The sequence below is a fragment of the Eublepharis macularius genome, chromosome 16, assembly GCF_028583425.1.
Source record: "Eublepharis macularius isolate TG4126 chromosome 16, MPM_Emac_v1.0, whole genome shotgun sequence".
NCBI classification, from domain to species: domain Eukaryota; kingdom Metazoa; phylum Chordata; class Lepidosauria; order Squamata; family Eublepharidae; genus Eublepharis; species Eublepharis macularius.
The window spans coordinates 27,564,248-27,578,079 of record NC_072805.1 but is presented as its reverse complement, the minus strand read 5'-3'; the positions used below and the strand labels follow the sequence as shown (position 1 = coordinate 27,578,079).

Sequence of the window (13,832 nt, the reverse complement as noted above, 5' to 3'; positions counted from 1 at the left end):
CCGATGAAGATCTAAGCCCTGTAGGATTTGTTGCAGTTGCACAGGGCCTGTAAGACAAAGATGTTCTGCCAGGGCTATGGCTGAGGCATTGGGGAACTGTCCCTGCCAACAGCCCATGCTCTTCCCAGGCCCTAGAGTTCAATCCTGCCCTATACGTGATGGGTGTATCCACCTCACTGTCTGCACCTTATGGTTTTATTACAGCCTTTGGATTTGATGATTGATGCCACTAATTTATTGTTTTTTATGTGATTTACTTGTATTTTACCTCTGTATGCTTTTTGATTTTTGTCATGACCTGCCCTGAGTCTGCTCGCAGGGAGGGCAAGATATAAATGGAATAAAATACAAATACAATATAAAGGTGATCTGTGGATTCTTCTCTGGCTGTGTCTGAGGCTGTGATGAAGAACAGTCTCATATTGTTGGAAATACTTTGTGGCTCCCAATATTAATGTGTGGACTTAGAGAGTATGGAAAATTGCTCTCTTATCTAAAAGGACATATCAAAGTAGACGTACAAATAAAAAAGATTTAAGATCTGATATGTTTCTGGAAAGATGGGCTTGGTTTATAAAGCCATAGAATGATAAGATTAAGGGTGGTATTTTTCCATTTGTGGTTTTTGAAACTTTGTAATAATGAGTGATCCTTTTGTATTTGCTCTCCTTTTTCTTTTTTCTTGTTAAACTTTTTTTAAAAAAAGAATCCCTCTGCCTCTCTGTTCCTTGACTTTCTTCCCTGCTGAATCCTTCTCCAACAATTAAGTTTACTTTGGCAGTTGTTGTTACTTCTGTTACAAGCCAACTGAAGTGGTTGACTACATTTGGAATTCACATCACTCATTTTTTTTTAAAAAAAATTGAACGTGTAGTAACGTTGCAATGTTGGAACCCATCCCCCAGCTGTAGTTGCTGATTGGGCTATTTCATGCCCATTGGTGGCGGAGTTCTAGGGGAAAACGTACTTTTCCTGCTTATTCCATTCTCATTTATTTTTTTAAGCCAAGCCAGGAAAGGGTTAAAATGCTGCTGGTTCATTCCCTCCTGGCAGATTCCCTGTTGCTTTGTTTTGCTAACCTCTGTGCAAAAAAGCTTGAGGTTTTTTAGTTTACCGTGAGGGAGGGAGGGAGGGAGGAAGGGAGGGAAAAAGCAGCCATTTAACCCTTTCCTGACTTTTAGAGCCAGCAGAGAATAAGCAACAAGATTAGGAATGGTTCTTGGCTTTGGAAAAAAATAAGAGAATGCGCGCAAACCCAGGAGGAAGGAAGCCAATGGAGAAGCAGCCTTATGACCCTTACCTCACTTTACTGATAAAAATGGTGGACAAGGAGTTCAGAGAGCTGAGAGTGAGGGCCAAGCTACACATGACGAATGACACTTGAACGGCAAGTGGATTGAGTGGAGGGCAAGTGAACAGGGAGAAATACACTTGCCGTTCAAGTGTCATTTGTCATGTGTAGCTTGGCCCTCAGAGTGGTTAATTCCACACAGACCAATCAGCTCCCAAGGAAAAGGAGAGGGGAAGAGAAGCAAAAAGAGGACAAAAGTCTTCACACGGACATAAATCAGGCCACTTGTGGCTCAGCAGCGGCTTCAAAAATATCATCACGGTATGTCCACAGGGAGAAAAATCAGGGATGCCACAGACAAAGAGCGGTACTGCGTCCCCTGACTACCTTTCATGTGTGAAACCCATGCAAACATGGGACACAGAGCAGGTACTGAAACACTTTAAAGTCCCACACACTTCAGTCTTCAGCCAACAGGTCCCGTGTTTACCTTGCTGCAAGTTAAGGATGGATTGTGAACCTGAGAAAAAGTTGAAGTCTAGTTGTCTACCCAATTTATGTATTGTGAGTTTATTAATTACCAAAATCCAACTGAAGTACTTTGAAAAATCCTTTAGGCCCATCAACCTACCAGGAAAACAAAAATGCCTTGTGTTTCCTAGCCTGAAGAATGCTTAGAAATACAGGTTTCCCCATCCCAGTCCTGTGGCTTCAGTATGTTGCAATCCAGAAACAAACAGAAATCTCTGAAGGGGCAAGATGTCTTAGAAGTTATATGCATAGCAGATTAGGTGACTTCGTGGTGAGAATTATTTTATATTATCCCCTTTGGGTGAAGTATTAATCTGTTGCACCGGAACATTTGTTGGTTGGCAACAAAACACAAAAGCCGCATTCCACTTTTATCCTAATGAGTAATAATGCGTAATCCACCTAAAACTCTGCTTGATCATCATCATCACTGTTCATATTTCCTGTGAATACTTCTGTTTCTTCCTTCCTGTGTGGCCATTCTCTGTCTGTTGCCCTTGGTTACTTCAGGGAAATGATCTATCCATTTATAGCACTCTTGAAAGTTTTTTAACAAGGAGAACCCAAATGTATTTTGAAGGCCTGTTCTCCAAACAAAATTTATCACCACTTAATTGACCTGAAAACCAGTCTCATATTCTACATGGAGTCATAGGGACATTTAGAGCCTTGAGAGCCAGTTTGGTGTATTGGTTAAGAGCAGCAGGATTCTAATCTGGAGAGCCAGGTTTGATTCCCTCCTCCTCTCCTTGAAGCCAGCTGAATGACCTTTGGTCAGTCACTCACTGTTCTGCAGAGCTCTTTCAGCCCCACTCACCTCACAAGGTGTTTGTTGTGGGGATAATAATAACATACTTTGTAAACCACTCTGAGTGGCCATTAAGTTGTCCTGAAGGGCGATATATTGGGGAGGGGCTGTCGCTCAGTGTAAGAGCCTCTGCTTGGCATGCAAAAGGTTGCAGGTTCAATCCTCAGCATCTCCAGTTAAAAGGCTCTGATAGGGGGTTATGTGAAAGACCTCTGCCTGAGTCCCTGGAGAGTTGCTGCCAGTCAGAGTAGACAATGCTGATCTTGGTGGACCATTTTCTGACTCAGTCCAAGACAAATTCATGTGTTTATATGAGGTGTTTTACAAGCAAGAGAGCCCAGTCCCTCTCATTCTTCTTCTTCCGGTAGAGAATCACAGTGTGGATTCCACCCCCACCCCCCACCCACACACACGCTCTGTATCTGAGCTCCTGAAGGAAAACCGAAGTGGGTGGATTTTTAAAAGAGAATCTCTCCAGTCGAGTGTTTTCTGCTATCTTTTTACACCATTCATAGATTATCTACCATTTTTATGTCATTTATACACAATTGGCTCATAGCCAGATATCGGTTTTTAGAAGAATAGTTATTTCAATTTTTGATAATATGGTTGGATAAAATACATGTGCAGTTTCATTCGAAGGGGGGGGGCATTTGGATTTCTGAACTGAAATATTGTGTTCATGAAATTTGGGGACATACTCATCATTAGCTACATTCTCCATTACACATTACTCCACAGGTGATCCTTGATTTTCTAACCAAAATATTGAAGCAAATATTATGGGGCACAGGTAGGACAGCAGTGCCAGCTGTGGGGCTTAGTTCTGAGGCTAGCTGAAAGCGATGAGCTGCTGTCCTCTGTCAATTTAATGGACTTTTACGCAGTACAAACTATCTCAAGTTTAGCTTGTTTCCACAGCTAGGCAGATCTCCCTCCTGACTTCCACAATTTTTTCTAGAGGATATCGAGTTCTAAATTACATCTGAAGCAAAACCAATGAATTAAGAATTCATCGTTTCATTTTTCTTTTTGTTTGTTTCCTAATTTTGCCACAGTTTTAAGTTCCTTCAATGCATCTGATGTGCATTTTAACAAAGGTTACACCAAGAAGCAAGCTCAATGTGATTCTACGCACAGTTGTATAAAGATTAATTTTGTGTGCTGCTTTACCAATGCATCAGGAGGCACCTGCACATCACTAAAGCAATGTGCAAAAAGAATTTCTATACAATTGTATCAAGGAAATCTACATTTTTACAGTGTTTCAGCACTGTCTGTATGCATATAATGTGAGGGGGGTGGAGAGTGCCCTCAAGTCACAGCTGACTTATGGGAACCTTGGTGGGGTTTTCATGGCAAGAGACTAACAGAGATGGTTTGCCATTGCCTGCCTTTGCAACCCTGGTCTTCTTTGGAGGTCTCCCATCCAATTACTAACCAAGGCCGACCCTGCTTAGCTTCTGAAATTTGACGAGATCAGTGTCACTTGGGCTGTCCAGGTTGGGGTATGCATATAAGTAGCATACTGGGAAAATGCATATGTTCTGAAGGAGTTTAAATTTACAGTAAAGTATGTAGGAGGAGCCTGGAGTTCTCCCAGAATTACAAATGACCTCCACACTACAGAGATAATTTCCCCTAGAGGAAATGAGTTCCTAACAGGCCTGGAAAAATGGCCTGTTATTTTTGTATAGGCTCTTCTTTCCAGTCCCAGCGTTGTTGATTAACCATTTGTACGGGTTTATACAGAAGACCAATAAAAAAATCCAAAGCAGTTTCCCTTAGGGTGTTTCATAAGCATTTAGTTTTGAAATAAAGGAGAAAATCTGAAACAACATCTCTCTATATTTATATTTATATTTATATTTATATTTATATTTATATTTATATTTATATTTATATTTATATTTATATTTATATTTATATTTATATTTATATTTATATTTATATTTATATTTATATTTATATTTATTTATCTGCCTGCCTGCCTGCCTGCTGCCTGCCTGTCTGTCTCTAATTCACCAACTATTGTGTTTTCATCAGACATTCCAATAGCGTGCTTCTTTCTTTCTTTCTTTCTTTCTTTCTTTCTTTCTTTCTTTCTTTCTTTCTTTCTTTCTTTCTTTCTTTCTTTCTTTCTTTCTTTCTTTCTTTCTTTCTTTCTTTCTTTCTTTCTCTCTCTCTCTCTCTCTCTCTCTCTCTCTCTCTCTCTCTCTCTCTTTCTTAAGTTAGGCAAATCATGTGTTATGGGGTCTGGAAGAATACTATTGCTATTCATTTATTTTATTGGAAGAAATAGATCGAATTAATCTGATTTGGCATAGACTCATGGACATCTGAGAGAGCATGACTCAGAAGAGTCTTGTGAATAAAGCAGCAAAGACTGCTGATGAATTGTTAAGTGTGCAAATAAATCCAAGGCCATTATGTTTTTGATGTCCACTCCCCCCCCCCCAAACACATATACAGAATTGCTAATAGAAGAGGGCTAGGATGCTGGTTTCAATTCATCTAGGGTTATCTAATGTAATGAGGAGGGGAAACTCACACATTTTGTTGGAGTAAATTTAGTAATTATCTGTGGGATCCTTGGTTATCTGATTTACTGCTAACACAGTGGAGGCCATTAAATAAAGCCAACATTTACCTCGCTTTCCTGTTTGCAGTAATGACTATATTTTACCTGGCAAACACAAGATAGGCCTCTGTAAATCTGGCTACTGCACAGGTTAAGTGCTATCAAGTTAATAATATCAACTACATCCAAGAGCTGTAGAAAAACCTAAAAGGATTCACTATGCAAAAGGAAGTGGGGCGCTATTAGCCACTCAGTGTGTGTGTGTGTTATGTGCTGTCAAATCGCCTCTGACCTATGGTGACCCTATGAATGAAAGATGTCCAAAATGTCCTACCATTAACAGACTTGCTCAGATATTGCGACCTGGAGGATGTCACTTCTTTTATTGAGTCAAGCCATCTCGTTTTAGGTCTTCCTCTTTTTCTACTGCCGTCTACTTTTTCTAGCCACTCAGTTATCGACACCCAATTTCAGTAGATAAGGTTTGGTGGTGTTCCTCTCCCTTACACATACACACACACTCCCAAAATCAGAGCAGTGTAAGAATTTTTGGATCAAAAATCTCCCCTCCACAACAGATCATTTAATTTCCATTTCTAGACTTTTAATTTCATTTCTAGACTTTTCAAAAAACTTCAAATGCTCAGAAAATAGAGGCTTGAAACTTTCATCAATGTTGTGAAAATAAATTTCCAATATAATTTGTCAAACACTTTTTCAGCACCAAGTTAATGAATAGCAAGTTGTTCAGATCTCTTTCTATTTAATGCAATTAGATCAGCAACCAATCTAGATGATCAGATCCTTGTCTACTTTTTATGAATCCTACCAGGTCTACAAGTATCAAAGTTCTAATAATCTTTTGAAGTCTGTGAGCAAGAACAGCAGTTAATATCTTGGCATCCATGTTCATCAAAGAAATAGGTCAAATTTGCACATTGAGTCTGGTCTTTGGAATGACGGTAATATAAGTATCCTGCAGTGATGCTGGCAATACACTAGATTCAAAAATCTCATTATACAATTGATATAATTTTGGAATTAAAAAATCTGAAAATGTTTCATACCGTTCAGTAGGAAACCCATCTGGTCCCAGAGATTTACCAGTCCTCATGTTCATTATCACAGCCTTAATTTCATCCGTATGTAAAGGTTCAGCAAGTAGCTGTTGCTGAGCCATATCTAAATCTGGAAGATCAAGGTGTGAGAGAAAAATGTTTCCCAGTCTTCCCCTAATGGTTCTTTGCCCTTACTATACAGTTTATAGTAAAACTTTTGAAACTGTACATTTATTTCAGTAGAGGTAGTATGCATTACAATCTCCTCATCCTTAATCAAAGGAATGTAATTCTTGTTCTTTTGCTGCCTTAAATGATAAGCCAATAAACATCCAGCTCGCTCTCCTATTTCCCTGTATGACTGGTGCAAGCATGTCAAAGCATGTTCTGCTTTCATTGACAATGTATTATTCAACTCATATTTAACTCTCAGAAAAGATCTGGAATCGGGAGATGTAGCAAACTGAGTTAACAAACATTTTGATTTATTTTTTTTCATATTTGTTTCTTCCCTTTCTCTAAGCTTCTTCTTGTAAGACACATATGCAATAATCCTTTCCTGATAAAGGCTTCACAATTTTTCCATTCAATAGTATGAGTACTCACAATTCATTAGTTAATATTAAACTATTCTGCAAGCTCAACTATCATCTATTACGATGTAAATAAGAAATAAAGGTATAATCGCTGTCCTTTGAGTGTAGCATGTGCCAGTGATCAATCAAATCTAGTTCAGCCATATATGCTTTCAGTGTAGATCTCACCAACGGATGTTCTTTTCGTGAGGATGTGCTTTGATCTAAAGCTGAGATTTAGTATTTCATTGAAATCTCTCCCCAATAAAAAACAATCATATCTAAGATCTACCAAGTTACTGTAACACTGATGAAATATATCTGGAGAATCCACATTTGGACCACGTATAATTATTATAACCATAACAGAATCAAAACTTTTCACAACCAAAATAATAAAGTGATCCTTTGGGTCTGTTATTACTTCTTGAACCTGCAAAGAGGCACATTTATGTATTAATATAGCCACAATCTTAGGCTGAGTGGACACATCTGTAACATATACCTTTCCAACCCAGTCTCTACACAACTTGTTTTTATCATTTGCCATTGTATATTTCTTGTAAAATAGCCACCTCAACATTAAGATTTTTCAATTTGGAAATAACCTTTTTGCATTTGGTAGCAGCTCTCATGCCCTTAACATTCTATGACATTGTGTTGAAAATAAACACCCAAAATAGTATATCCAACCAATAAAGCTCTATTCTGTTATCACTGAATAAATGCAGGGTGTCATATATAGAACGTAAGTAAAATATTTATTAAAAATAGTAAAAGAGTACACATGGCAGAAAAATTACTAATTTAAACAAAGAACCACAATTCTGTAAATCAGCCAACAACTGCCTGTCACTACAGTTCCCACCCTATACCAAAAGTGAAGGGGGGGGGGAAGCAAAGAAAAAAGGGGGAGGGGATCTTTGCTGCTGGGTATCTCCATGATACCAGCCACCCCCTTCTTTATAGTTATATAGGTAGATATAAATATTTATGGACCGTATATCTGTCTAAAGCTTATATATCCTTAGAGGGGGGAAAAACATGTACATGCATGCATGTGTGCGAACACACACACACAAACACACAAAGAACCTAGCAAAAAGTCAAGCTGTTATCTCTAGCTGGCATTATGCCCAGATCTCAAAATCTAAACAAAAAAGGGGGGGGGAGAAAGAGGAGGGATTGAGGAAAGACTGCTTGTTTTCCTATTCATTTGTATATGAATAAATATTCTAATATTTCTTCAGATAGTTAGCGCAAATAATTCATTTTATTAGACCAATGAGGTGAACTTCTGCCAGCGGTGGGTTATAAAACATCTTAATTTGATCTTGGTACCGGACACAAAATATGGCAGAACACTTGATGTAATATTGCAAATTCAAATCTCTTGCAAGAGCTCTTGCTTTTGTGAATTGATGACAAAATTTGACACTTCTATAGTGAAGCATAATTAACTCTTAATTTAAAAAAATAAAGGTTTAATGTTGTTGAAAGCTCTCTCTCAAATATTTTATTGACAGTGTGGAATATAAATTTCAATAAAATAAATAAATGAGTCTCAAACCCTTAAAGTGCAATCCTAAATGGTGTTATACTCTTCTAAATCCACTGAAATCATTGGTTGGTAACTGCTTTGGACTCCACAGTCTAATCTTTACCCTGGAAGGGATCAAGCTTTGGAAAGCTTCCAAGAATGTGGAAGTCCATAGTTGTAGAGCGGCTATTAGAAAATTCTGTTGATGGGTCCTAGCAGCACATTGATAATATAGAGGACAAATCGAATGATTTAGAGCCAGTCTACATGTAACCCATGGGAAGGATCCAACCATTCTCCAAGGAGCCTTCTTCCAGCCTAACAAAACTTTGTCCAATGAAAAAGCAACTTAAGTTGGAGGAAAGTTGCTTAGGCTGGAGGAAGACTTCATACTTTGCTATGTGTAGTAGTAGGATAGGGGTTGGATCCACACCCCAATAGGGATAGGATACATATTTTGTACTTCTGGTATTTGCCATTCAGTGGAACTGCACAATGCTAAACAAACAAACAAACAAACACCTCACCATTCACATTATTTCCATTCTGGTTGGCCCTTTTTTTTCTTTTGGCAGCTTTTGCTTTGCCGTCCTTGACCTCTTCCACCAACATTGCAATCTCATCTAACTTGCTATCATACCACATGTGATTTTTATGAATATCACTGACTACATTAAAAATAGGATGATGACATCATTGATATGTGGTTACCAATAGATGGAAATAGTAAAGACCTGAGCGAAAAGTAAAACCAAACAAAAGTGTTCAAGTCGACTACATGTAATTGGCAAAAATATGACGTATTTCCTATTCATGACAACAAAGCCAAGCAGCTTTGATTCAATCCTAGGGAAAAAAAAGAGCTTTTTGGTACCATCTTAATGGAAAATATGTTTGTTGTTATTCCAGATAATAGCCTTGACATTTTGACCAAACGTGGTGGATTCAGCAGGCAGAAGCAAGAAGTGTATCTTCTACCAATCATTATTAGCGACAGTGGAAATCCTCCAATGAGCAGCACCAGCACTCTCACTATCAAGGTCTGTGGTTGCAGCAATGAAGGAATTGCCCAATCCTGCAATGCTGAAGCTTATGTACTCCCTATTGGTCTCAGCATGGGAGCTCTAATAGCAATACTCGCCTGCATCATTTTGCTGCTAGGTATGTATTCGTTTCCTGATCAGCTACAATTCCAAACACTGGTAATACATAAATGACTGTAACTCAACAGAACAGATAAATCTTCCCAGAAGAAGATTTCTGTGGAAAACCAAGGGTCAGTGTGTCAGTACCTGGCAATTAGACCCCCAAGTTCTCCACAGTTAACACACAGCTGTTCCAGTTGAAGTAACTTTATTAGAGATCCATTCAGTTCAAGGTGCTCAGACCATGGAATTGACAAACGTGATGTATGTGGGGCTAGCAATGTTAGTTATAGGGAAGATTCCCACCATAGGAAAGAGGACTGTTAACGGGGGTGGGGGTGGGGGTGGAGTGAGATATTGTTTTAGAGTAGACAGTGAGAAAGATGAACTTATCTTAAAGAGTCCAGTAGCACCTTTAAGACTAACCAATTTTATTGTAGCATAAGCTTTCGAGAATCAAGTTCTCTTCGTCAGATGCCTGATACAGAGACTGGTCAAATATTTGACCAGTCTCTGTATCAGGCATCTGACGAAGAGAACTTGATTCTCGAAAGCTTATGCTACAATAAAATTGGTTAGTCTTAAAGGTGCTACTGGACTCTTTTTGATTTTACTACCACAGACTAACACGGCTAACTCCTCTGCATCTATGAACTTATCTTAGGTTCCAAGAAGAATACACTTCGAGTCAGTTTCAGCTGGCAGTCAAGGACACTGGCTCAGCGGAGTGAGAAAGAGAAAGTAAACATTTGTGAGATAACCTACTGGCATTACAGCAATAAAGAACTTCTCCTAGTCTCAGAGACCAGAAGCAGAGCCCATATACATTCATGGCAGATATGCAGGAGGCATATATTAACACCCACTCAGAGCAGTTTACAAAGTGTGTTATTATCATCCACTCAACAATCACCCTGTGAGGTGAGTGGAGCTGAGAGAGCTCCAAGAAGCTGTGACTGACCCAAGGTCACCCAATTGGCTTCAAGTGGAGGAGTGGGGAATCAAATCCAGTTCTTAACTGAGAGGCCAAGTTTAAAAAGATAGCACTGAAAGCTCTATGAATTTCACTTCTCTACACAAAGCCAGCCAAGATTGCTCCTGAGAGGGTTTGTTAACTTCATCTTTGTCTCCCCAAAGGGGAGGTGAAAGTAACAGAACCTTTGAGGAGGCAAAGATGAAATCAACAAACCCTCTGAGGCTCCATCTCTGCTTGCTGTGCAGAGAGGTGAAATTGACAGACCTTTTGGCTCTGTCTTTTTGAACTACACTTCCCTGCTAACATTCCGTCTCCCTACACTTGAGCGTCCTTGTGTAAGTGGTCTTGTGTAGAGAGACTCTCAGATACATGAATCACCTGTACCACATTAAAATTTGGAGATGGTATGGTGCAAGTGTGTGCGTTCCTTTTCTGTTCTATATCTGTTCTATGGGCTTACTTGCACTAACTACAGTCATGTTGCAATGAGGGGGAAAATGTAGATTTTGCAATTGAATTTATCAACACAGGAGGTGATTACAGTGATGGTGAACATAGTTTGAATAAAGTATTAAATGGTAACCATTGTGAGATGATAGGGTAACAATTCTTAGTAAAAATATATGCATATTGAACAGTAATTGAACTTACAAAATTAAAAGGTGTTTCCTTGCAGTAAAACAAAGTTACCTATTATCCAGTTACATTGGATAAAAATCACATAAAACATGGATCTATTCTCATGTGCCTAACTGTGGCATATCCAAATGAATTTATTCATGCTATAGCTCATTGGAAATGCAAAAGAATAAGCTACAATTGTCTAATATAATTTAGGTGACTGTCTGAATTAAGCATCATCTATAGTACATCCTATAAAATGTGGAAAAAATTACTTTCCCTTTGATTTATGCCATGTCATGAAAACAGTAACAGATAGAGGCATTATTAGTATCAGTTATTTGTACAGTGGTTTATTAGTTTTCCAACAATGCTCTGACCAATTTGAAATTTGACCAAAGCACAAGTTATAGCTCAAATTAGAAAAAAGTAGGGGAAATCGGCTTCGGCACCTTAATGAGATCACAAAAAACTCCACCTCCCAATCCAAATGGATTATCATATCAAAATATAATACACAGAGATACACCTTTCAGGAAAACATATGTTGCCACTTTATCTGATACCATCATCTGGTCTGGTCCACGGATTAAAGGCACCTTTTGCTAAAGAAAAGGTGCTCTGCTATTGGAATGAAAATGTTGGCCAGTAGCTAAAAACAGAATATTGGTTTAGCTAGACATTGGTCTGATCCATCAAGGCAATTTTCAAATCCTTATATGTAACCACAAATGTATTATGGTACCATTGCCTTTTTCCCGAGGTTTTATCTAGGAATAAGTGACCATTTCTAGTATTAAATATATTTATTTAGATTTTTGTATACCCTTTTGAATTTCTGCTTTTTGCTGTTGCTTTTGTAGATTTGTTTCCACTGTGTACAGTTTTCATATGCAGTACATACACCATTCACACACACACATATCTATACATATAAAGACAAGTGTCCTGACTGACTCATCAACACCCAGGTCAAATCCCTGGACCTAGAAACATGAAATTTGGAGAGAACATTCCTTTCATGATGTAAACACCCACTAAGAAGGAATGTTAAGAAATTTGTCCCCTAAGGGGGTAAAAGGGTGTAAAATGTGTTTTCAGAAAGGGATACTGCTCCCGTGTGTGACTGGCAGGCTGCTGCCTGCTTGCACCCCTGCCCATTGCTAGCTCAGCCACTGTCCCCTGATTGAGTTAGCCTTTCCAGGTCATTTGCATATGTGTGCTGACTGGGCTTCACAGCATTCCACACCTCATCCCTCCCCCTGAGACAGTTGGAACATAGAGATAATTTGCATATGTGGCATGATTGGTCCTCACTCCCCACATTCTAAACAGTCTGCAGTTGCTATTGGGAGTCATTGAATGTATCCTGAATTAAAATGCACCTCCCAGTCTTCCCCTCAGTGTTCACTAAGGTTGCCAGTCTCCCTATGGGGCCTGGCTACCCCCCTCTCTCTGATTGGTCAGCTGTAGAACTCTGTGTTCTGACATAAAAATCAGGTCAAGGAAACTGCAGACAGTTGAAAGACAGTACAAGACTCCGTTCTGAATAGGGATTTTATATAAACCAAAAAAAGCTTCCATACCCATAAGTTTTATAACTGGATTTAAAGTAGCGAAGCACAGGTACCAAGCTAGTATACTAAATGTTGATTTATCAAAAAAAGAAAAAAGCATACCTTTTACAAAGATGATGTAATGTGAGGAAACAGAAACAGTGCATGAATAAAGAATCATTTGTTCAATTCACACAAGGGAAAAGCAACTTTGAAGCAAGGGTTCTCCGGTTCTAAACAACAGCGCAGAGAAATTTGAAATTACCTTTGGTTTTGTAGACGTAAATATAATTTCACCCTCCAAAAAAAATTGTTTGCTTTTCAGTAGAAGTTGGTTTCAGATTCTAACTAGATTGTGGTGTTTCATTTGCAGTCATTGTGGTCTTGTTTGTGACCCTGAGGAGGCACAAGAACGAGCCTCTGATCATCAAAGATGATGAGGATGTGAGGGAAAACATCATCCGATATGATGACGAAGGAGGTGGTGAAGAAGATACGGAAGCATTTGACATTGCAACTTTGCAAAACCCCGACGGAATAAATGGATTTTTACCCCGCAAGGATATTAAACCCGATCTTCAGTTTATGCCCAGACAGGGACTAGCACCTGTACCTAACGGTGTTGATGTTGATGAATTCATCAACGTACGGCTTCATGAAGCTGATAATGATCCTACCGCTCCTCCATATGACTCAATCCAGATTTATGGGTATGAGGGAAGAGGCTCAGTGGCTGGTTCCCTAAGCTCCTTGGAGTCTTCAAATTCAGACTCAGATCAGAATTTTGACTACCTCAGTGAATGGGGCCCCCGTTTTAAAAGACTTGGAGAACTTTACTCAGTTGGAGAAAGCGACAAAGAAACTTGACAGTGGATTACAAACTTGGGGTTTTTTTTCACTCTTGACTTAAACACTCATGTAATATTCTAGGGCCACTGCTGTTAGTTTTGACTAATGTGGCTTTTTGTTTTAGGGGCAAGTTTAGCACCGGTCATCTATAAAACCAACTACATTGTAATGTTGAACCAAAAAAAAAGTTCATAAATCAAAAGTATATGTTAGGAGGTCCGAGTCTTGTGGAGTGTGAAGTAAAGTATGTAGAGTGTCTAGAAGTCTTTGGATATTCTATATTCACATGACCACTCTGAAG

General features: G+C 38.9%; 1 protein-coding gene across 1 annotated transcript in view; it reads left to right on the top strand.

The window, feature by feature from the left end:
- Positions 1–13,603, top strand: part of CDH8 (cadherin 8) — a 348,996-nt gene extending 335,393 nt beyond the window's left edge. Inside the window, exons 10-11 of the mRNA XM_055000337.1 lie at positions 9,294–9,545; positions 13,056–13,603. Of these exons, the coding sequence (XP_054856312.1) occupies positions 9,294–9,545; positions 13,056–13,549 (746 nt within the window). The 3' untranslated portion in view covers positions 13,550–13,603. The remainder of the gene's footprint in view (positions 1–9,293; positions 9,546–13,055) is intronic.
- The last annotated feature ends 229 nt before the right edge of the window (positions 13,604–13,832 follow it).